General features: G+C 43.2%; 1 protein-coding gene across 23 annotated transcripts in view; it reads right to left on the bottom strand.

Annotated features, from left to right (window-relative positions):
* caska (calcium/calmodulin-dependent serine protein kinase a) overlaps nt 1-24340 on the bottom strand; it is a 213291-nt gene extending 188951 nt beyond the window's left edge. For 11 of the 23 annotated variants that reach the window (XM_029639654.2, XM_065014472.1, XM_065014593.1 and 8 more), the window contains exon 1: nt 23538-24338. In XM_029639654.2, coding sequence (XP_029495514.1) covers nt 23538-23596 — 59 coding nt within the window. In that variant the 5' untranslated portion in view covers nt 23597-24338. Of the gene's footprint in view, nt 1-23537 lie in introns of all 23 variants that reach the window. The other 12 variants (XM_065014211.1, XM_029639753.2, XM_065014510.1 and 9 more) reach the window with 4 other exon arrangements.
* Between the last annotated feature and the right edge of the window lie 845 nt (nt 24341-25185).

Below are 25185 nucleotides of genomic sequence, written 5' to 3'. Positions count from 1 at the left end.
TTTATTAAGGCAGAGGCCAATAAAACAATAAAACAGACAGACGCTACTGCATCAAAACCTCCAGCCAAAGGTAAAAGTGCAAGGCAGGAAACAGTCACAAAAATGTAGCAAATGTTGTACAATAAACATCCCTTGTGAAAAGCAACAGAATAACGGGGAAAACCCCAGCCTGGCGGGTACACACGGACATGTAACAAAAACAATTTCACACAAAGACATGGAGGGGAACAGAGGAATAAATACATGCAGTGTGATTAGGGAATGAAAATCAGGTGTGAAGGGAACAAGACAAAACAAATGGAAAATGGAGCGGCGATGGCTAGAAAGGCGGTGACGTCGTCCGCCGAACGCCGCCTGAACAAGGAGAAAAGAGCCGAGCTGACAGTACACCCCCCGGCCTCAGGGACGACCCGGAGGGCGAGGCGCAGGGCGATCTGGCCGGCAACGGTGGAACTACCGCAGCAGCTCAGTGTCCAACACATCCGCCACCGGAACCCAGCACCTCTCCTCCGGATCGTACCCCTCCCACTCCACGAGGTACTGAAGGCCCCCCGCCCGACGCCTTGAATCCAGGATGGAACGAACGGAGTACACCGGGGCCCCCTCGATGTCCAGAGGGGACGGAAGAACTTCCCGCACCTCAGATGCCTGGCGCGAACCAACCACCACCGGCCTGAGGAGAGACACGTGGAACGAGGGGTTAATACGGTAATCGGGGGGAAGCTGTAACTTGTAACAAACCTCATTCACTCTCCTCAGGACTTTGAATGGCCCCACAAACCGCAGGCCCAGCTTCCGGCAGGGCAGGCGGAGGGGCAGGTTTCGGTTCGAGAGTCAGAACACCGGGGCCTCACTGCGGTGACAGTCTGTGCCAACTTTCTGGCGCAACATGGCGTGCTGAAGGTGGACATGGGCGGCGTCCACCGCAGGAGCCTCGTCTGACTCTGATGCCAAGGAGCCAGAACCGGCCCAATATACACTGGAAAGGGGTGAGGTTAGTAGATGAGTGGCGGAGCGAGTTCTGGGCCATCTCTGCCCAGGGCACAAACGCTGCCCACTCCCCTGGCCGGTCCTTCCAATAGGACCTCAGAAACCTATCCACATCCTGGTTTACTCTCTCCGCCTGCCCGTTACTCTCGGGGTGAAAATACGAGGTAAGGCTTACCCCCAGACGTTCCATGAACGCCTTCCATACCCTCGACGTGAACAGGGGACCCAGATCAGACATTATATCCTCAGGCACCACGTAGTGCCGGAAGACGTGTGTAAACAAGGCCTCCGCAGTCTGTAGAGCCGTAGGGAAACCAGGCAGAGGGAGGAGTCGACAGGACTTAGAAAAACGATCCACAACGACCAGGATCGCGGTGTTACCCTGTGAGGGATGAAGGTCGTTCAGGAAATCTACCAACAGCTGAGACCACGGCCGTTGTGGAACAGGTAAGGGTTGTAACTTACCTCTGGGCAGGTGCCTAGGAGCCTTGCTCTGGGCGCACACCGAGCAGGAAATATAAACCCTCACGTCCTTTGCCAAGGTGGGCCACCAGTACTTCCCAGTCAGAGAGCACCGTCCGACCGATCCCCGGATGACCAGAGGAGGGTGACGTGTGGGCCCAATAAATCAACTGGTCACGGACAGCAGACGGAACGTAGACACCCGACGGAACACGGGAGGGGAGCGGGCTCTGTACGTAACGCCTGCTCAATGTCAGCGTCCAGCTCACACATGACCGGCGCTACCAGGCAGGAGGCCGGGAATCTGATCCATGGGCCGCTCCTCTGTGTCATACAGCCGGGACAGTGCGTCTGCCTTCATATTCTGGGAACCTGGTCTGTAGGACAGGGTAAAGAACATGGCCCAACTTGCCTGACGAGAGTTCAGTCTCCTCGCTGCCCGGATGTACTCCAGGTTGCGGTGGTCAGTCCAGATGAGAAAAGGGCGTTTAGCCCTCTCAAGCCAATGTCTCCACGCCTTCAAAGCTTTAACCACAGCCAACAGCTCCCGGTCCCCCACATCAAAGTTCCGCTCCGCCGGGCTGAGCTTCTTTGAGAAGAAAGCACAGGGCGGAGCTTTGGTAGCGTGCCTGAGCGCTGAGAGAGCACAGCTCCTATCCCAGCCTCGGACGCGTCCACCTCCACTATGAACGCCAAAGAAGGATCCGGATGGTCCAGCACCGGAGCCGAGGTAAACAGAGCTCTTAGTTGCCCAAAAGCCCTGTCCACCTCAGCCGACCACTGCAGACGTACAGGACCCCCCTTCAGCAGTGAGGTAATGGGAGCAGCCACCTGGCCAAAACCCCGGAGATTATCCGGTAGTAATGGGCAAACCCTAAAAACAGCTGCACCTCCTTTACCGTGGTGGGAGTAGGCCAATTACGCACGGCTGATATGCGGTCACTCTCCATCTTCACCACTGATGTGGAAATGCATTACCCTAGGAAGGAGACGAACTGCTGAAAGAACAGGCATTTCTCAGCCTTGGCGTACAGGTCATGCTCCAACAGTCGTCCAAGTACCCTGCGCATGCTCGGACACATGCTCGGAGTGTGTAGCAGAGTATATCAGAACGTCATCGATATACACCACTACACCCTGCCCGTGCAGGTCCCTGAAGATCTCGTTCACAAATGATTGGAAGACTGATGGAGCATTCATCAACCCATACGGCATGGCGAGGTACTCATAATGCCTTGAGGTGGTACTTAACGCCGTTTTCCACTCGTCTCCTTCTGGATACGCACCAGGTTGAACCCGCTCCTGAGATCCAGTTAAGTGAAGAAGCGCGCCCCGTGCATTGACTCAATCGCCGTGGCGATGAGAGGTAACGGGTAACTGTACCTGACCGTGATTTGATTGAGACCTCGAACATGCACGGGTGCAGACCTCCCTCCTTCTTCACAAAAAATAACCTCGAGGCGGGTGAAGTGGGGGACCGAAAGTACCCCTGATGCAGAGACATATGTCTCCATAGCCGCCGTCTCCGCTTGCGACAGGGGATCCACATGACTCCTGGGAAGTGCCGCATCTACCAGGAGATTTATCGCACAATCCCTCCGTCGATGGGGTGGTAATTGAGTCACATAGGAAAGATGAAATAGGAAAGATGAAAAACAGCTGAATTTCTGAAATTGTTCATCCAACGTGTGGTTGCGTGGTGCTTGTAAAAATGTTTTAATTCTCAAACAATAAGCAGGATCTGTTTTCCTGAGACATTTTTGTTGGCTAAATTAAGTTCGAACTGTCTTTTTAATATTGTGCTCCGTATTTAGTTTAAAATAGGTTAAAAGCAGGCCTGTTGTAAAATAAATAACATGAACCTATTACTGTCATTTGTTGGGTAGGCCTACGGTAGAACACTCACCTATGTTGGAAATTGCTGCTGTGACCAGTTCTTTAAATAATGTGTTTTGTTTCATTCTGTTGAGCCATTTTCTTTGGCAAAATTAAGTTCCAACTGTTGTTGATTTGCCTCAACAGAATAAAATTACATGTAGGCGTACTTTAGAGCTACTCACACTCAAACCATTAAAAGGAAAAACCAAAGAGGGCAAGATGAAAAACGTAATGTAATGCCTCAATATAATAACCTATTCGATTTTTTCCCTATAAATAATGACTTGACTTACTTTGATATAACCCCAATAAAGTAAAGGTGCAATATTCAGAAATCGCTCCGCCATTTCCTGGTTGCAAATAATAGTGTCTAATTACAGTTTGTACAAAATAATTGTACCATCTAAACCACTGTGAAAGATCTTTTCGACAACCATAAATATTGTATTTTCAGCTGTTTGAAGCTATTATACAAAACCAAAAAGTAAAAAGATGCAAAAACAAAACTTAATTACAGGAAGCACAGAAATAGCGCACACAAACCAGATCTACCACTTCTTAGACTTGCTTTCAATGACAAATCTATAACTCACATTTCTATGTGAATTTGGAATGGCTTTAAGAAACTTTTGTGATGGTTTGGTGTGGTATGGCCATTACTATTATCCAACTTGTTGAACCTGTGAAGACCTCTAGCTTCTAAATTACATCAACCTCAACTGTTATATTTTCCAGTGATGAAGACATGGATGTCTCATGGTATGGTGGAGTATGCAAAATGGGTCAATTATTAGCATCTTTATCAACTAAATGTTTTGACATTCAGGTCCAAAAAGTCACTTTCTGACCACAGGCAAACATTAATTCACTTCTTCCATGGGCAAAAAGTGACTGAATTCAACTGAATTTACCCTTGAAGTAATCCCTGTCCCTTCCTAAAAAGCCTCCTTTCCTTTCTTTACCTCCACTGAACTATAATGCACTATGATGCACTTGAGTATAAAGACAAAGTTTTTTCACTCAGCAGACAAGTGAGTAAAAACATATTACAATATCAGGACACAGCCATGTCACTTCTCTCCCTCCTAACTAGTCCTGTGATGTTATTGTAAAATACTTCTGTAAGTTCCAGAGAATTTTTAAAAATTATAAAAATTCCAAATTCCGATCATGTCGGCAAAAAGCAATCAGACAGTGTGTGCCGTTATCTGTAATGAAGCGTTGAGGTTAGTGACCTGAAAAAGTGCTGCTGTCTGTCTGCATTAGCCTAGCATTCAGTTCAGCCTGGCTAGACAGACAGTAATGATTGTGTCTTCTTCACTGAAACTGAAAGTAGAGGGAGGGGGGATTTCTTCACTGGCTTCCTAAGCTAGCTGCTAAGCTAAATCACGTAGCCAACTGTCAGACTGTCTCAAGCATTATGATGGGAATTGGAAAAACGTTTAATCAATGTTAAAGGCCAAGTGCAGTCCAAAACTTGATATTCATGTTTTATACATACACTATATTATACAAAAGTATGTGGACACCCCTTCAAATTAGTGGATTCGGCTACTTCTGCCACACCCCTTGCTGACAGGTGTATAAAATCGAGCACACAGCCATGTAATCTCCATAGACAAACATTGGCTGTAGAATGGCCTTACTGAAGAGCTCAGTGACTTTCAATGTGGCACCATCATAGGATGCCCCCTTTCCAACAAGTCAGTTTATCAAACTTCTGCCCTGCTAGAACTGTAAGTTATGTTATTGTGAAGTGGAAACGTCTAGGAGCAACAACGGTTCAGTCGCAAAGTGGTAGGCCACACAAGCTCACAAAACGGGACTGCCGAGTGCTGAAGTGCGCAGCACGAATAAATAGTCTGTCCTCGGTTGCAACACTCCCTACCGAGTTCCAATGGTCGGTCTGGGGCTGTTTCATGGTTCGGGCTAGATTCCAGTGAAGGGAGATCTTAGTTCCAGGGAAGGGAAATCTCAACGCTACAGCATACAATGACATTCTAGACGATTCTGTGCTTCCAACTTGTGGCAACAGTTTGCGGAAGGCCCTTTCCTTTTTGAGCATGATAATGCCCCCCGTGCACAAAGCGAGGTCCATACAGAAGTGGTTTGTCGAGATCGGTATTGAAGAACTTGACTGGCTTGCACAGAGCCCTGATCTCAACCCCATCAAACACCTTTGGGATGAATTGGAACGTCAACTGCGAGCCTAATCGCCTAACAGCCTAATCCACCTCACTAATCCTTGTGGCTGGATGGAAGCAAAAAACATAAAAATGGCTACATTGGACCTTTAATTTCCTAATATGTTCCTAAGAGGGATGTGTGAACATGATGGAAGGAGCATTTTTCTTGTCGCTGCACACATAGAGCTGCAAGAGACCATGTTTTCATGGACTTGACATGAGGGATAAAGATTTCAGGAGCTAAATGTGAGAACACTGCACTAGTGTCTTTGGGTAATTGTGCGTGCTAAAACTACCCTCTCAGCAGAATTCTCCCCTATCCCATCAGAAAACAACTAACAGAGAGGCTGTGTTTGACACATACAGTTGAAGTCAGATGTTTACATACACTTAGGTTGGAGTCATTAAAACTCGTTTTTCAACCACTCCACAGATTTCTTGTTAACAAAATATCGTTTTGGAAAGTCAGTTAGGACATCTACTTTGTGCATGACACAAGTCATTTTTCCAACAATTGTTTACAGACAGATTATTTCACTTAATCACAATTCCAGTGGGTCAGAAGTTTACATAAACTTAGTTGACTGTGCCTTTAAACAGCTTGGAAAATTCCAGAAAATGATGTCATGGCTTTAGAAGCTTCTGATGACATAATTTGAGTCAATTGGAGGTGTACCTGTGGATGTATTTCAAGGCCTACCTTCAAACGCAGTGCCTCTTTGCTTGAAATCAAGGGGAAATCAGCCAAGACTTCAGAAAAAAACATTGTAGACCTACACAAGTCTGGTTCATCCGTGGGAGCAAGTATAAACACCATGGGACAAGACAGCCGTCATATCGCTCAGGAAGGAGACACATTCTGTCTCATAGAGATGAACATACATTGGTGCAAAAAGTGCAAATCAATCCCAGAACAACAGTAAAGGACCTTGTGGAGATGCTGGAGGAAACAGGTACAAAAGTATCTATATCCACAGTAAAACAAGTCCTATATTGACATAACCTGAAAGGACCATCAGCAAGGAAGAATCCACTGCTCCAAAACCGCCATAAAAAAGCCAGACTACGGTTTCCTAATGCACATGGGGACAAAGATCGTACTTTTTGGAGAAATGTCCTCTGGTCTGACGAATCAAAAATAGAACTGTTTGGCAATAATGACCATCGTTATATTTAGAGGAAAAAGGGGGAGGCTTGCAAGCCGAAGAACACCATCCCGACCGTGAAGCACAGATGTGGCAGCATCATGTTGTGGGGGTGCTTCACTGCAGGAGGGACTGGTGCACTTTAAAAAACATATGGCATCATGAGGATGGAAAATTATGTGGATATATTGAAGCAACATCTCAAGACAGTCAGTCAGGAAGTTAAAGCTTGGGTGCAAATGGGTCTTGCAAATGGACAATGACCCCAAGCATACTTTCAAAGTTGTGGCAAAATGGCAACAAAGACAACAAAGTCAAGGTATTGGAGTGGCCATCACAAAGCCCTCAAAGCCCTCACAAAGCATTTCACATTCTTAAAATAAAGTGGTGATCCTAACTGACCTAAGACAGGGAATTTAAATGTATTTTGCTAAGTTGTATGTAAACTTCCGACTTCAACTGCACACAGTGTGGATGAAGGCCCCTTATAAAGGCTGTGTGTTTGAGGATGTTGAGCTCCGGAGTTGCGCAGCGGTCTAAGGCACTTCATCTCAGTGCAAGAGGCGTCACTACAGTTCCTGGTTCGATTCCAGGCTGCGTCACATCCGGCTGTGATTGGGAGTCCCATAGGGCGGTACACAATTGGCCCAATGTCGTCTGGGTTTGGCCGGGGTAGGCCGTCATTGTAAATAATATTTTTTTTCTTATCTGACTTGCCTAGTTCAATAGGGGTTAAATAAATAAAAATATTAACAAATTCACCTGAACTCTAGGCTAAGGGCCATATGTGACCCACCACCCAAATTCGGTACAATGCAGCAAGATTTTAAATGGTGTTTTTTACTTTAGTTTAAAGTAGAGACTCAAAGCTAGAAAAGTGTACATCATACACTGCAGTTGAGGAACAATGGGAAAGTAATTCTGCTTTGAAAGTTGATAAACTCGTGACCTCACTATTGAGAACATTTGCCTTGAATATTTTGGTATACCTACTGGAGAGCTCTTCTTTGTCTACACCCATTCAGCATCGTTCACACCCACTTAAGCCTTAGCCCCACCCATCTCTTCAAGGATTCACATGAGAGGCCATGTGCTAAACAGAGTGAGTAGTGTAGTAAACAACCAAAGACTTCAAGACTAAAAGTGGTAAAAGTAGTAGCCTACAATAAGGAAAAACTCCAGATAAAAATATACTTTTTCTAGTCCTTGGCCTATATCCTAATATGACTTTGGTGCAGGTCATGTTGTTCTTCACATTATCATCTCTGGTAAACACACACTATATAAAATAAAATGTATGTTTATGTGTCACATGCACAGGATATAGAAGGTGTAAATGGTTCAGTGAAACGGTTACTTGCATAGTAGGAATATCACAAACAAAGTGTCCAGATAAAAATATTGTATAAGTATTTTATCATTATTAGATGATTACCCAGACACATTTGTCTAAATTGATGGGTCACGTGAAAGAAATGCTATAACCATCCCCCAACCACATCTTGCTAAGTATATGGGTCACTATTGTCTAGACTTGTACACATGTTCATGAAATACAATAGATGGCCGTAATCACCCCCAGACACACATACCTGGCTAACTTCATGGGTCGTAATCATCTGGCAAAGTGAAACAATGAACTGGCATAATCCCAACTCATACTACTACCAATACAAACATTGTCATAGCTGTAGTATGAATCTGCAGGTATCTAAAGCTAACCAACTAGGTTCAATGTTAACTAGCTAACGCTCGCTAGCTAGCTAACAGTACGCTTTAACTTGCAATGAAAACGACTTTCACAAAATGATAAACGGGGCGGCAGGGTAGCCTAGTGGTTAGAGCGTTGGACTAGTAACCGGAAGGTTGCAAGTTCAAATCCCCGAACTGACAAGGTACAAATCTGTTGTTCTTCCCCTGAACAGGCAGTTAACCCACTGTTCCTAGGCTGTCATTGAAAATAAGAATCTGTTCTTAACTGACTTGCCTAGTAAAATAAAGGTAAAATAAAAATAAATAAATAAATAATATCTGAAAATGTAGCTAGACTCTTACCAGTAGACATGGATGAACGAATCACGGCAGACTGGAACCCTTTAACCATTTTGTTTAGAGGTCGACCGATTAATTGGATTAATTGGCCGATTTCAAGTTTTCATAACAATGGGAAATTGGTATTTTTGGACACTGATTTGCCCCCAATTTTTTTTTACACATTTATTTAACCTCTTCAACCTATGGGGGCGCTATGTCATTATTGGATCAAATAAACGTGCCCGTTTTAAGCGCAATATTTTGTCACGAAAAGATGCTCGACTATGCATATAATTGGCAGCTTTGGAAAGAAAACACTCTGACGTTTTCAAAACTGCAAAGATATTATCTGTGAGTGCCACAGAACTCATGCTACAGGCGAAACCAAGATGAAACCTCAAACAGGAAATGAGCAGAATTTTTGAGGCTCTGTTTCCCATCGTCTCCTTATATGGCTGTGAATGTGCCATGAATGAACCTAAGCTCTCTGCCGTTCGTCCAAGATGTCTGCAGCATTGTGACGTATTTGTAGGCATATCATTGGAAGATTGGCCATAAGAGACTACATTTGCCAGGGGTCCGCCCGGTGTCCTTTGTCTAAATTGGTGCGTAATTTTCAGCTGCTGGCATTTTCCCATGTGATACAGAGGGGAAAGCACGCTTCCACGAACGATATATCTTTGAAGAGATATGTAGAAAAACACCTTGAGGATTGATTCTAAACAACGTTTGCCATGTTTCAGTCGATATTATGGAGTTATTTTGGAAAAAGTTTGGCGTTTTTATAACTGAATTTTCGGGGTTTTTTGGTAGCCAAACATGACGCAGAAAACGGACTGATTTCTCCTGCACAAATAATCTTTCAGGAAAAACGGAACATTTGCTATCTAACTGAGAGTCTCCTCATTGAAAACATCCGAAGTTCTTCAAAGGTAAATGATTTTATTTTAATGGTTTTCTGGTTTTTGTGAAAATGTTGCCTGCTGAATGCTAATGCTAAATGCTAATGCTAGCTATCAATAGCTATCAATACTGTTACACAAATGCTAGTTTTGCTATGGTTGAGAAGCATATTTTTGAAAATCTGAGATGACAGTGTTGTTAACAAAAGGCTAAGCTTGAGAGCTAGCATATTGATTTCATTTCATTTGCGATTTTCATGAATAGTTAACGTTGCGTTATGGTAATGAGCTTGAGGCTGTATTCACGATCCCGGAGCCGGGATGGCTCGCCGCAAGAAGTTAACTAGGCAAGTCAGTTAAGAACACATTCATATTTTCAATGACGGCCTAGGAACGGTGGGTTAACTGCCTTGTTCAGGGGCAGAATGACAGATTTTTACCTTGTCAGCTCGGGGATTCGTTTTTGCAACCTTCCGGTTACTAGTCCAACACTCTAACCACCCGCCTTACATTGCACTTCACGAGGAGCCTGCGTGGCAGGATGACTACCTGTTACGCAAGGGCAGCAAGAAGCCAAGGTAAGTTGCTAGCTAGCATTAAACTTACAAAAAACAATCAATCTTCACATAATCACTAGTTAACTACACATGGTTGATGATTACTTGTTTATCTAGCGTGTCCTGCGTTGCATATAATCGATGCGGGGCCTGTTAATTTCTCATCGAATCACAGCCTACTTGTGATGATTTAGCACTGTCGTTGCACCAAACCTAACCATAAATATCAATGCCTTTCTTTAAAATCAATACAGAAGTATATATTTTTAAACCTGCATATTTACAGTGCCTTGCGAACGTATTCGGCCCCCTTGAACTTTGCGACCTTTTGCCACATTTCAGGCTTCAAACATAAAGATATAAAACTGTATTTTTTTGTGAATAATCAACAACAAGTGGGACACAATCAGGAAGTGGAACGACATTTATTGGATATTTCAAACTTTTTAAACAAATCAAAAACTGAAAAATTGGGCGTGCAAAATTATTCAGCCCCCTTAAGTTAATACTTTGTAGCGCCACCTTTTGCTGCGATTACAGCTGTAAGTCGCTTGGGGTATGTCTCTATCAGTTTTGCACATCGAGAGACTGAATTTTTTTCCCATTCCTCCTTGCAAAACAGCTCGAGCTAAGTGAGGTTGGATGGAGAGCATTTGTGAACAGCAGTTTTCAGTTCTTTCCACAGATTCTCGATTGGATTCAGGTCTGGACTTTGACTTGGCCATTCTAACACCTGGATATGTTTATTTTTGAACCATTCCATTGTAGATTTTGCTTTATGTTTTGGATCATTGTCTTGTTGGAAGACAAATATCCGTCCCAGTCTCAGGTCTTTTGCAGACTCCATCAGGTTTTCTTCCAGAATGGTCCTGTATTTGGCTCCATCCATCTTCCCATCAATTTTAACCATCTTCCCTGTCCCTGCTGAAGAAAAGCAGGACCAAACCATGATGCTGCCACCACCATGTTTGGCAGTGGGGATGGTGTGTTCAGGGTGATGAGCTATGTTGCTTTTACGCCAAACATAACGTTTTGCATTGTTGCCAAAAAGTTCAATTTTGATTTCATCTGACCAGAGCACCTTCTTCCACATGTTTGGTGTGTCTCCCAGGTGGCTTGTGGCAAACTTTAAATGACACTTTTTATGGATATTTTTAAGAAATGGCTTTCTTCTTGCCACTCTTCCATAAAGGCTAGATTTGTGCAATATACGACTGATTGTTGTCCTATGGACAGAGTCTCCCACCTCAGCTGTAGATCTCTGCAGTTCATCCAGAGTGATCATGGGCCTCTTGGCTGCATCTCTGATCAGTCTTCTCCTTGTATGAGCTGAAAGTTTAGAGGGACGGCCAGGTCTTGGTAGATTTGCAGTGGTCTGATACTCCTTCCATTTCAATATTATCGCTTGCACAGTGCTCCTTGGGATGTTTAAAGCTTGGGAAATCTTTTGTATCCAAACCGGCTTTAAACTTCTTCACAACAGTATCTCGGACCTGCCTGGTGTGTTCCTTGTTCTTCATGATGCTCTCTGCGCTTTTAACGGACCTCTGAGACTATCACAGTGCAGGTGCATTTATACGGAGACTTGATTACACACAGGTGGATTGTATTTATCATCATTAGTCATTTAGGTCAACATTGGATCATTCAGAGATCCTCACTGAACATCTGGAGAGAGTTTGCTGCACTGAAAGTAAAGGGGCTGAATCATTTTGCACACCCAATTTTTCAGTTTTTGATTTGTTAAAAAAGTTTGAAATATCCAATAAATGTCGTTCCACTTCATGATTGTGTCCCACTTGTTGTTGATTCTTCACAAAAAAATACAGTTTTATATCTTTATGTTTGAAGCCTGAAATGTGGCAAAAGGTCGCAAAGTTCAAGGGGGCCGAATACTTTCGCAAGGCACTGTAGTTAATATTGCCTGCTAACATGAATTTCTTATAATTGTGTCACTTCTCTTGCGTTCCGTGCAAGCAGTCAGGGTATATACAGCAGTTTGGGCCGCCTGGCTCGTTGCGAACTGTGTGATGTCCATTTATTCCTAACAAAGACCGTAATTAATTTGCCAGAATTGTACATAATTATGACATAACATTGAAGGTTGTACAATGTAACAGGAATTTTTAGACTTAGGGATGCCACCCGTTAGATAAAATACGGAACAGTTCCATATTTCACTGAAAGAATAAACTTCTTTTTTTTCTCGAAATGATAGTTTCCGGATTTGACCATATTAATTACCAAAGGCTCATATTTCTCTGTGTTATTATGTTATAATTAAGTCTATGATTTGATAGAGCAGTCTGACTGAGCGATGGTAGGCAGCAGCAGGCTCGTACGCATTCATTCAAACAGCACTTTCGTGGGTTTGCCAGCAGCTCTTCGCAATGCTGCAAGCATTGAGCTGTTTATGACTTCAAGCCTATCAACTCCCGAGATTAGGCTCGTGTAACCGATGTGAAATGGCTAGCTAGTTAGCGGGGTGCGCGCTTATAGCGTTTCAATCGGTGACATCACTAAGCTCAGACTTGGAGTAGTTGTTCCCCTTGCTCAGCAAGGGCCACGGCTTTTGTGGAGCGATGGGTAACGATGCTTCGAGGGTGGCTGTTGTCGATGTGTTCCTGGTTCGAGCCCAGGTAGGGGCAAGGAGAGGGACGGAAGCTATACTGTTCCACTGGCAATACTAATGTGCCTATAAGAACATCCACTAGTCAAAGGTATATGAAATACAAATGGTATACAGAGAAATAGTCCTATAATTCCTATTATAACTACAACCTAAAACTTCTTACCTGGGAATATTGAAGACTCATGTTAAAAGGAACCACCAGCTTTCATATGTTCTCATGTTCTGAGCAAGGAACTTAAACGTTAGTGTTTTTACATGGCACATATTGCACTTTTACTTTCTTCTCCAACATTATTTTGCATTATTTAAACTAAATGGAACATGTTTCATTATTTATTTGAGGCTAAATTGATTTTATTGATGTATTATACTAATTTCAAATAAGTGTTCATTCAGTATTGTTGTAATTGTCATTATTACAAGAAAACAAAAATAATAATAATAAAACAATCGTCCGATTAATCGGTATTGGCTTTGTTTGGTCCTCCAATAAATCGGTATCGGCATTGAAAAATCATAATTGATCGACCTCTAGTTTTGTTTGTAGCTACATCTTCTTTGGCCAGCATTGTGCCAAGTCACTCCGGTTCACGCTGACCTTGTGCAGAAAGTAGCCCACCACAACCTTTCCCAACTTATCTGTCGATAGTGACGGCTAAATTCAGGGCATCAACGTTCTTGAGAAAAGTCGTAAAATTCCCGATGGCTAAAGTTATATCTTTCAACGCCTAGCTTCTTGAAACGGGTCACATATTCAATCAATTCCAATATGGGCATGTTAATTGCATGGCAAATAATAGATGCACAACACAAGAAATGTGCATTCTTATCAATGCAAGAGACGTTTGGTTTCTCTTAACTATCATGTGATTATCTGAACACTGTAGGGCCTGGATCCCAGTGGTCCCAGTGATCCCACTGGATCCCAGTGCCAAAGAGCCTTGGGTCACCATAGTGACATCCGTCAACAAGCTGCTGACAGCTCTCCTGCTGTCAGCAAGGAATCTTATGCATTCATTGGGTGACACATGTCTGCTTTGAGTCATAATATTGTTGCTAACCTAATCACCTACACTAATGCTAATGCAAATGGACTTCTGCTCTTCCATAACACTGTTTATACCAAGCTAACCTCTGACCCTCCACTTGGCACAGGAATTGCAGGAAATTAGCTTTAAAACCACAATATAATTATCTGAGCTACATAGAGAAATGTGTAGAATTGCATGAAATTGACTTAAAAATGCAAAAATTCCTCTACACCATTAAGATTGGGACTACTAAAAATCTCTCAAAAATGTACCCGGGCCGACAACACCCATTGCCACGCCCCCTGCCAAGCCCACCACCTAAGCCCCTTTTTGATCCCCAGAAAATGTTGGTGTGTGGGTGTTTTTTTATTTTTTTATTTAATCAGCGAGAGGTCCATTTTTAGGGGGATTCTTGCACTGAAATTATATTGAATTCTACTTATATAATCACACTATACCAAAAAAAACTGATTCAGATTCATGTCCATAGGGGGAGTAGCAGGCGAGGGTGGAGCAGTAGCTGACTAGTGGTGGCTATTCAGCAGCCTGATGGTCTGAGGGTAGAAACTATTGGCCAGTCTTTCAGTTTTTGCCATGATGCTCCTGCACTGCCTGTGTGCAGTGATTGAAGTGGGGAGAACAGGGCATGGCTTGGGTCCCTGATGATCTTCTTAGCCTTCCTGCGACACCTGGTGTTGAAGATGTCCTGTAGGGCAGGCAGTGTGCACCCAATGGTGTGTTCGGCTGCAGCATAAAGTTCAAATGCCAAGACTCCAAGATCATTGAGTGCTTTTGAAATCTGTAGCCTATCTCTGCTGCGCTGTACCAGCACAATGGACAGTGTCCTACAGCAAGGCCCCTTTTGGTAGTGAATACGTGACCCGTTTCAAGAAGCTAGGCATATGTCGCAAGTCACTATTTCAACCCAGCCCAGCTCCATCAAGCCTCTTATCCATCTCTGCATGGGCAGCTTCAATGGAGACTGAATAGGAAGTAATATGCTCCTCTCAATGGATCAGTGCACTCACAGGCCTGCCTAAAGTCTCACTGTATATTTAACAATGTCTTCACTGTGGATTTAACCATGGGGCTTGTCCTTTACCACGCTGTGAAGTGGGTCTACTTTAAAATGAATAGAGTCCATTTGCATTACCTTAGTCAGGGACTCAGGCAGGCTTAATAAAAAGCCAATATGTAATCACTGTGCAGGGTGTGGAAGTGTGTGTTAATGGTAGGAAGGAGTGTGTGTGTGTGGCCATACATAAGTCTGTCAGTCCTGCCCTCAGGCCCGGCTCCACAAGGGTGCTTACTCCCTCAGTTTTATTTTTTTGTCCCTATATAAAAACAGCAAAAAATTACATTGATTGAGTGACAGGCTGGTCCAACACCTGTCTCTGGATTACATCTTCAAACTAAGGGCAACCATGGCATCTAATTTTGTCAGAAAGTTGTTTTTATTGCAAGTTAAAGCGTACTGTTAGCTAGTTAGCTAATGTTGATCTGTATGGTAATTTTATTCATATTTTAGAAATCTATTTGCATTGTTATTTATAGCCTAATGTTAGATAGCTAGATCAAATTGAAACTAGTTGGTTAGCTTTAGCTACCTGCAGATTCATGCATGGCGGCTAGCTATGACAATAACTTTCTATTGCTAGTAGTATGGGTTGGGATTATGGTTCCTTGTTTAGCAAGCTAACTGCCTAGCTACATGTCTAGACAAAAGACTCCACTATGCAAGTAACCATTTCCCTGTACCATTTACACCTTCTATATCCTGTGCATGTGACAAATAAACTTTGATTCTATTAAGTGTGTGTTTACCAGAGACGGAAATGTGAAGACAAACATGACCTGCACCTAGGTCAGATTAGAATATAGTCCAAGGACTACATCAAGTGTATTTTTAGTACTACTTTTTGCTAATACTTTCAACACTTTTAGTCTTGAAATATTTAGATGTTTACTACACTACCTTACTCTGTTTAGCACATGGCCTCACATGTGAATTCTTAAAGAGATGGGCAGTGCTAAGGCGTAAGAGGGTGTGAATGATGCTAAAATTAGTAGCCTAGTTATTCATGCATGGAAACAAAAATACTAAATAGCAGTTTTTGGCTTAGAATACCAACATCTGCAAATGTGAACGAATGAATGAGAACAGAACAAAACAGTGGTACCAAGTAGTAGTCCTAGTAAACAAAATATCAGATCGATAAATGCATGACACAATCTATATGTAGGCTAGTTACATTAACAATAAACAAACGCAGTAAACAAAAGGAGAATTGAGATCCAAATAGCCTACAGCCTACTACAGTGAGATGCAGCCATGCACAGCTGCTTGCCAAATGAATAAGCCTATAAAGGCAAACATGGAAAATCATTCAGCTCGCTCATGAGTTCAACATGTTGTCATACGGCACAATACACTTATGTGAATCAAATTTGAAACCACCTAATTAATTAAGCAATGCCAGCCTACCATAAACACACTTCCTACACGTACAGAAACGAAAACCAATAGGCTATCAAGTAAACCATAATTGAATGTATCCATTTCTATAATGAAACATATGTACATATGTAGCTACACACAGGGACATCATTTGGGTTCTTCATTGGAATTATATTGAATTCTGCTTATATCACACTATACCACAATAAACATAAAAGTTCAAACGCTTTTGACTATGAAGTGACAGGTTCAATGGCAAGAAATTGCCACTGCGCTCTATCAGCACCATGGACAGCGGCCTACACACTAAAAGAAAGATTTTTATAATAAGCAAACAGCTAGATTGTTCCAATCTTACCTTTTCAAAAGGGTAGCAGCCTCCTTGATGCTCTGTGGAAATTCCTGAGTAATCGATCATTCCATTTTCCCTGAAATCTTCTTGTAATATCCCCCTCAAATGCCAGTTGGATTAGTTGAGCTTTCCCTGGGTGTAGCCTCTTCTGTGCTTTCCTCGGGTGTAGCATGCCTCTTCTGTGCGGACTGAACACGTAGTCAAAGTGGAAAATGAGTTCTCGCATGTAGCTGTGGACGCCCCAAAAGTCAGTCCATGTTTCAGTGCAGTAAGCACGGTCGGCATAGAGGAGAGAGGCTCAGAGAATCGTTGCAGCATATCAAGTGGGGTCCATTTGTCCTCATCGGAGCCAGAGGGGCGGAGCAACACCAATCTCAGCTTCCACCAAATCTATTTTGCTTAGATCCAGCAATGTTTTCACCTTTTTCAACATCTGGAAAGTCATAACTCTCGGGGTCAAGGGCACACATGGCCTCCCTGAATCGTTCTGACATTTCACCGATGACAGCATCCAAGTGCCGCCTCTAAGGCTCTTTGCTTGATGCGTGCATAGCAAATCCTTTGGTACTATCAACAGCTTTCTTCCAGTAAGAATAGCCAGCTTGGGTGAAGGCCTTGTCTGTATTAGCATTGGGAAAGACAAAACTTTCGACATTGAGAAACAAAATGCTGCATCAGCAGTAACCAAGTATTCCAGTCATTCTCTTCCTATGAACCAGTTGTTATTAAATGAATGTTTTTGGACAGAAAACCTGTGGCTAGGGTAGGATTTAACCTGGGCTGGCTCCTCTGTTCCAAGATCATCATGAACAGTCGGAGATGGAGGCGGCTGTGGAGCCATTATCCTGGCGCCGCTTGTGGAAGGGTTTGTAGGCACTGCACACACAGCATCATCGCTTCTGGGCTTGGCGGCAGCCTCAGTGGTTTGATGCTGCTGCTGTTGCTCTCCTTCTCTTTTTTTGGGGGTACTTGGCAAAGTTCATTTCTGATATCCATCGTGGCAGATTAGCTGGTTTGAGCTAGCTAAATAGGCTAAGGCTAATAAGACTAACACTTTTTACAGTTAGCCAAGAAGCTACCTAAACTCGGTAGTGGCGGGGTGTGAGGCAGAGTTGAGTGAAGCAGCTTCAATGGTAAACTTCACAGCGCGGGCCTGCCCTTAAAAATCTAAATATTACAGGTATCACATTGTTCACTTTGCCTACCACAGAGATGAGTAGCACCCCCCACCCTGCTTTTTATGGAAACCCAAAGGACTCATACCTAGCCACCCAGTGGCTTTCCATAGACACACACAGTGGCGCGCCCTGTCCATTGTGCTGACACACTCAATCATGTAAACTTTTTTAGCTTTTTAATTGAACTAGGCAAGTCAGTTAAAAACAAATTCTTATTTACAATGACAGACTCCTTGTAAAGCTCCCCCCCGGCAAAACCCTCCCCTAACCCGGACGGCGCCGGGCCAATTGTGCGCCGCCCTATGGGACTCCTGATCACGGGCGGTTGTGATACAGCCCAGGATCGAACCCAGGTCTGTAGTGACACCTCTAGCACTGTGATGCAGTGCCTTAGACCACTGTGCCACTCTGGAGTCCTTAAATAGGGACATAAAACTACAACTGAGGGGGCTCAAGTTGAACTGAGAGGGTAAGCCCCCTTTAGCCCCTTGTGGAGTAGGGCCAGAGGGCAGGACTGGCAGGCTATTGTATGGCCACACACACACACACATTACTGACTCCCATTACACACACTTCCACACTCGTGCCACACTCGTGCCCACACCCTGCAAAGTGATTACATATTGGCTCTGTATTAAGCCTGTCTGAGTCCCTGACTAAGGTAATGCAAATGGACAGTAATTCACTATTCACTTTAAAGTAGACCCACTTCACTGTGCGGTAAAGGACACGCCCCATTGTTAAATCCACAGTGAGGACATTGTTAAATATACAGTGAGACTGTAGGCAGGCCTGTGAGTGCATTGATTCATTGAGAGGAGTATATTACTTCCTATTCAGTCTCCTTTGAAGCTGCCCATGCAGAGATGGATAAGAGGCTTGATGGAGCTGGGCTGGGTTGAACTACACCGGATTATGGTTTACTGTACGAGGCCTGAGACTACTGCATGGCCTACTGACTACTGACTCCTGTCTGTCTGTCTGTCTGTGAGCGAGTGAGAAAGAGATAGTGTGTAGCATGTAGGCATCACGCAACACTTGTAAATAAAGGCTGTTCTAATGAAATAAGGCTGAGGTCCAAACAGCAGGATAAGCATAACTGTATGCAGCTCTTATTCTACAGTCCATATTGACACTGACATCATCTGCCTGAGCTGTCACATGCAACTGGCCCACCCACAACCAGACACACCCACAACCATACACACACCGGAATGGCCGATTAATTAGGGCCGATTTCATGTTTTCATAACAATCGGAAATGGGTATTTTTGGACGCCGATTTGCCGATTTAAAATAATAATAACAATTAAACCTTTATTTAACTAGGCAAGTCAGTTAAGAACACATTCTTATTTTCAATGACGGCCTAGGAACGGTGGGTTAACTGCCTTGTTCAGGGGCAGAAAGACAGATTTTCACCTTGTCAGCTCAGGGGATCCAATCTTGCAACCTTACAGTTAACTAGTCCAACGCAATAACGACCTGCCTCTCTCTCGTTGCACTCCACAAGGAGACTGCCTGTTACGAGAATGCAGTAAGCCAAGGTAAGTTGCTAGCTAGCATGAAACTTATCTTATAAAAAACTATCAATCATAATCACTAGTTAACTACACATGGTTGATGATATTACTAGATATTATCTAGCGTGTCTTGCGTTGCATATAATCTGACTGAGCATACAAGCATACAAGTATCTAAATATCTGACTGAGCGGTGGTAGGCAGAAGCAGGCGCGTAAGGAAACATTCATTCAAACAGCACTTTTGTGCGTTTTGCCAGCAGCTCTTCGTTGTGCGTCAAGCACTGCGCTGTTTATGACTTCAAGCCTATCAACTCCCGAGATGAGGCTGGTGTAATCAAAGTGAAAAGGCTAGCTAGTTAGCGCAGGCTAATAGCGTTTCAAACATCACTCGTTCTGAGCCTTCTAGTTGTTGTTCCCCTTGCTCTGCATGGGTAATGCTGCTTCAATGGTGGCTGTTGTCGTTGTGTTGCTGGTTCGAGCCCAGCGAGGAGCGAGGAGAAGCTATACTGTTACACTGGCAATACTAAAGTTCCTATAAGAACATCCAATAGTCAAAGGTTAATTAAATACAAATGGTATAGAGGGAAATAGTCCTATAATTCCTATAATAACTACAACCTAAAACTTCTTACCTGGGAATATTGAAGACTCGTGTTAAAAGGAACCACCAGCTTTCATATGTTCTCATGTTCTGAGCAAGGAACTGAAACGTTAGCTGTCTTACATAGCATGTTTGCATTATTTAAACCAAATTGAACATGTTTCATTATTTACTTGAGGCTCAATTGATTTTATTGATGTATTATATTAAGTTAAAATAAGTGTTCATTCAGTATTGTTGTAATTGTCATTATTACAAACACTTTTTTTATTTAATTTTATATATATATATATATTTTTTTTTTTTATTTTTATTTTTTTTTTTTAAATCGGCCGATTAATCGGTATTGGCTTTTTTGGTCCGCCAATAATCGCTATCGGCGTTGAAAAATCATAAATCGGTCGACCTCTATTACAGAGCACTAATTATGGCCCCTCACCACACAACCCACACATGCGCACGCTCACACACACGCACACGCACACATTCACACCCATCCATTGTTCTGAGTTGATCAGAGGCCTGATAATAAAAGAGAGTAGCCTGGAGGTAGAGTACATCTCAAAGTAAAACTATTGGACTTCTTTCTGCTACAAACTCCCAACACATGCCCCTTTTCCCTCCCTCCCTTCTCCCTTCTTCACCTCCCATTCCCCTGCAGTCTTGGGAACAGAGTGAATCAATCTAACAGCAACATGCCACATGCACACACAAACGTGCACTCTCACATACAAACACCAACACACTCGCTGACAGACAGACAGGATTTGTGCCTGAGGTCAGTGTTCTAAAATTGAGAGCTTAGGCCTAAATCCCGCTCACACACACACACACGTGCCAAAATCTCATTCACACACATACTCTGGGACAGCACACTGCAAAAACCCAACTCTTCCACACACAGTCCAGCGTTAAGCTGACCTATATATAGGCCTATAGTATCACTGTGCATCTAACCTCGACATAAAACCCTGACGATCTGGAGCATTAGGCTTTTAAAGTGACGCCTCTGCAAACGGCTGTGTGGTTATTTGGTAGGGTTTCCCCATTCCCTTTGTTAATCTCTTTTCTCACAGGATCAAATCAACAGTCTACTTCACCGCTCCATTAAACAAAACTCTGTAGTCTAGCAGGAACCAAAGACTGATGTTGATTATTCAAATGTTGTTCAAGTGTTGTAAACCACACTGGAATTGACAGAAACAAAATGAGTGTGTGTCTGTCAGTGCAGCTAACAAGCGGAGATTTGAAGTGTTCGACTTTACTATTGTAGTCTTGTCTCTTTCAATATCTGTTCTGACCGATCGGCTGTTGGGCTGGATTGGGACTAGGCTGGTATGATAGCAGCTGCCACGAAACACAGATCGTGGATCAGATAACGCTATCCCCAATCCTGACCTTAACCATCGGGGGTAAAATGCTTAACTGACCATATACCAGTGTCTAGGGGAAACTTCATCCTACAAATGTTTGTTTAATGTGTGTGTACCTAACTCCTCCGGATATCAAGTACAGAGACAGGTATTTTGTCTATCAGTGTCTTTTACATTTCTCACACAGGTTTCAGGCCTGCCTAAACATGTTACAGTAGGCCCAGTGCCCAGTCAGTACACACTAGGGTTGGGCGTTATACCGTAACTCGGGTATTTTGAAATACCCTCTGCATGACTTTTCCAATACCGCCTTTGACGTTATTTAAACCTTTTACAGAAATACCTGCAGTCCACTTGTGCACTAGGTAAAACATCAAGTAGATTGCTCTCAACATTTCGCCTGTTAGATTATTTTTCATTATGAAGCGTTCCGTTACTAGTTTCCCAAAACAGATGTTTGAGCCAGTCACATATGTTTTTTTACAAAGAGAGACAAGCAAAACGGGAGCTTTGTGAGGTGAGTCACTCCTGCAGCGCAACTTAGTGAGGTGATCAAGTTACATTTGTCTGAAATCCACTACTAAAGTTTGCCAGCTATATATCGTATAACCATTAAGTTAACTATCTACGGTGTGTAAAATAAACTCTCTACAGCTAGGTTTTGCTAACATAAGTGGCTAATGTTAGCTTGCAAGATCAAGCTTTTTCGTAACAGCAGCAGAGACAATCGCCTCCTGGATAAAGATCCTGCTGTCTAATATATGTTTTGTGCATGGTGCAAACTGCCTTTTTATATACTTGCATAACTTTATAAGCTAGGTCGTCTCTCTTAGTGGTAAATGTTTGCATGCGCTCGTTAGCATTTACCTTGCATCCGCTATGGGGATTCCTTAGTACTTGGGGATTCCTTAGTACTTGTTAGCGTGTTGTTAGTATACTGGTAAGTGACATTTTTCTTGTGGGTGGGTGGGGGGGGGGGGGGGGCACAGTCACGTTATGAAGGTATGGAAATCTGGATACCGCCCAACCCTAAAACACAGTGTCAGTACACATAACACACACACACACACAGTGGCCACTGTCAACAAAGCCAACCCAGCCCGGATCCCGTCAATATGATGATTGATGTGTTTCCGCCTTTGGTTTTACACCTGATTTTCAAGACCTGATTTTCAGGGAGAGGCTCTTGCTAACTGCCTGAAAACCTACTATCCAATGTACTAAATCTAATGCACGGATAGCCTTCTGTATAGTGTATTTATGAACACTCGTTTTGCTGTTGTTTAGAGTAATGTAAAAATCCCTTTCCAATTGTGTAATTACACTCAACCTAATGACTATGTAATTACAGTGCAACTATTATGCAAATGATAGAGTGGAGTAGCCTACATCTAAACAGGACACCAAGGCAATGATTGACTATACAGACCGACAGGGTTGTAATGCATTGAGACTTGAAGCCTGCCGAATCCCTATTCATTCACAATAATCATCATTCTGATGTGTCCTCATCATCCCAGACTGAGAGAATCAGACCCACACAGCAGCTGTGGAGGAGGCCCACTTACAACATGTAGAATAGAATAAAGAACATAGAACAGACATTTGCTGTCACTGCAGGAAAGAAGTATGCACCCACAACATAAGGAAGATAAATTCATCCACAGAGAAGTAATCATGCATTTTCATTGGCTCTGAAATAATTGGATTTCCTGGGAGTGAGCAAATGAGGAAAGATTATATTGTCACATTTGCATGTAGCATAGTCACAACCGCAAGTGACAATATGCAGATAGCCTTCTAGTACAACATGACACATTGAGTGCACATGACCCATGCGATCGTCTCATACCTATAAGAAATCACAGGTCATTACCTATCTAACATTGCTAATAGAGAGAGGAATGTGTAACATGGGAGACTTGCATCTTGCACAGGAGATTGAAGGCTATGAATTTAAATCTGTAACTCAAGACGTGGTAATATGCACTACAGCTCAGCTGTCATGACCGATACAGGGTGTGTGTGTTCACTCTCCACCACACCATGATGAACTGTGAAGTGTCTCCCGTGCATGTTGTCACACACACACACACACACACACACAGAGAGAGAGAGAGAGAGAGAGAGAGAGAGAGAGAAAGAGAGAGAAAATACTCTAGACAGGGGACACATTCGGGGAGATACAATGTAACCGCATCGTGTAATAAAAGGCAACAAACATTACACGTACTTTCCAATGACCTCACACAGCTCGTACACATCTTCAAACAGTACGTCGTCGTCCGCCATGGTCCAGCGAGGCTGGGGAAATAATTCCCCCCAAATCCGTCCTGAAACGTATGTTCCAAAGCAAATAATCACAACAAACGGACGTTTTTGTGAATACAAACTGTTCTGCTCTCTGTAGCCTAGGCTACTTGAAGCGTAGACTAATCACCAAGGAGTTGGGAATAAAGCTTCCCCAATTCCAATGGGTTAGAAAAATATTTTTTCCCCAAAACGCTGCGTAGCTGCGGTGGTTCAACTACGGTGCGAAGCTTCAAGGCAACGTGAGTTTTTCAATAATCCCGTTTACGGTCTCCGGTTCTGCCCCACCTTGCCCAGGTTTCCCGGTTTCCTATGTAGGCTACTCCTCCTCGAAGCCTACGGTGGTATTGTAAAACGTTATAATAAACAACTCGAGTCGCGTGCCCTGTCCGCTGATCCACATTAGTCAACCGTCCAGAACGCACGTAGGCTACAACCCGCTGCAAAAACTACAGCTATACTCTGTGTATCTTGCAGAGTTCATCAACAAAACTAACTATTTACTCAAAATACTGTTTAATGTAAATAACACATACGTGTAGTCTAGCTACATTCTTCACATCCCAAAAGAGGTGAAAATGTTAGTTTCGTCCCCTTTGAAAGGCGCGCATGGTTCCCGTGCACACGCGACTCGATTGGGAAGGTAAAACTATTAACTGAAAATGGGCTTCAGGGCGTGCTCTAATCCTCTCTCTCTCGCCCTTTCACTTTATCGTTGCTCCAATTTTCCTCTCTTCCTTCGTCGCTCCTCGTCCAGCATAGCCAAGCTCCTCCCACCCAAGGTTATGAAACTGCCCCGCAAACCACCATTATGGTTCCGCAGGAGCGGCTGCGTACGGGGATCCCACAATTGAAACACACGGTGCTTGAGCCAAGATGACGTAGCGGGAGCGCCTTTGTGGTAGTTTTCGAGTCGCAGTTTCCAGATTCACTTTTAAATAACAATAAATCACAATAAGGTGTACCTTTTCAAAGTGCAAATGACACCACAGCATGCACACTTAGGCATGTAAACATGCAATATGTAACTTTTTGGGCGACACAACCAAATCAACATAGAAATGTGTGTTATAGATCTGTCATTCTCATTGAAAGCAAGTCTAAGAAGCAGTAGAGCTGTTCTATGTGCACTATTTCTATGCTTCCTCTGCTTAAATTACATTTTTGTGTCTTTTACTTTCGGTTTTGTACAACAGCTGAAAATAAATATTTTTGGTTATGGAAAATATATTTCACAGCAGTATTAATTATTTAACTCAAACAGAACTCATTCGGTGCTATTGAATGGCAGTAGTGGTGTGTGGGTAAAGTCTCAGAGGAAGGCAAGCCAGAATAAAATTGCCATATTACAACCTATGTGTTGTGATAATTGCGTTATTTGCTCTATAACTGTTAGGTAATATGCCTTGCGACCGTGATAAATAAGCTTAAGGCCGAGACAATAAGAAGACACAGTGGCAGAATAAATTCAAACACACCTTTGTTTCATCACAAAACCGGAGAGCATCATCTGTCTCCACTATTCCAGCACCATTTCAACTTCAACATTTCAACATCATCAAATCACCTAT

This window comes from Oncorhynchus nerka, linkage group LG1, assembly GCF_034236695.1.
Source record: "Oncorhynchus nerka isolate Pitt River linkage group LG1, Oner_Uvic_2.0, whole genome shotgun sequence".
NCBI classification, from domain to species: domain Eukaryota; kingdom Metazoa; phylum Chordata; class Actinopteri; order Salmoniformes; family Salmonidae; genus Oncorhynchus; species Oncorhynchus nerka.
This window is presented reverse-complemented; position numbering and strand designations above follow the sequence as displayed.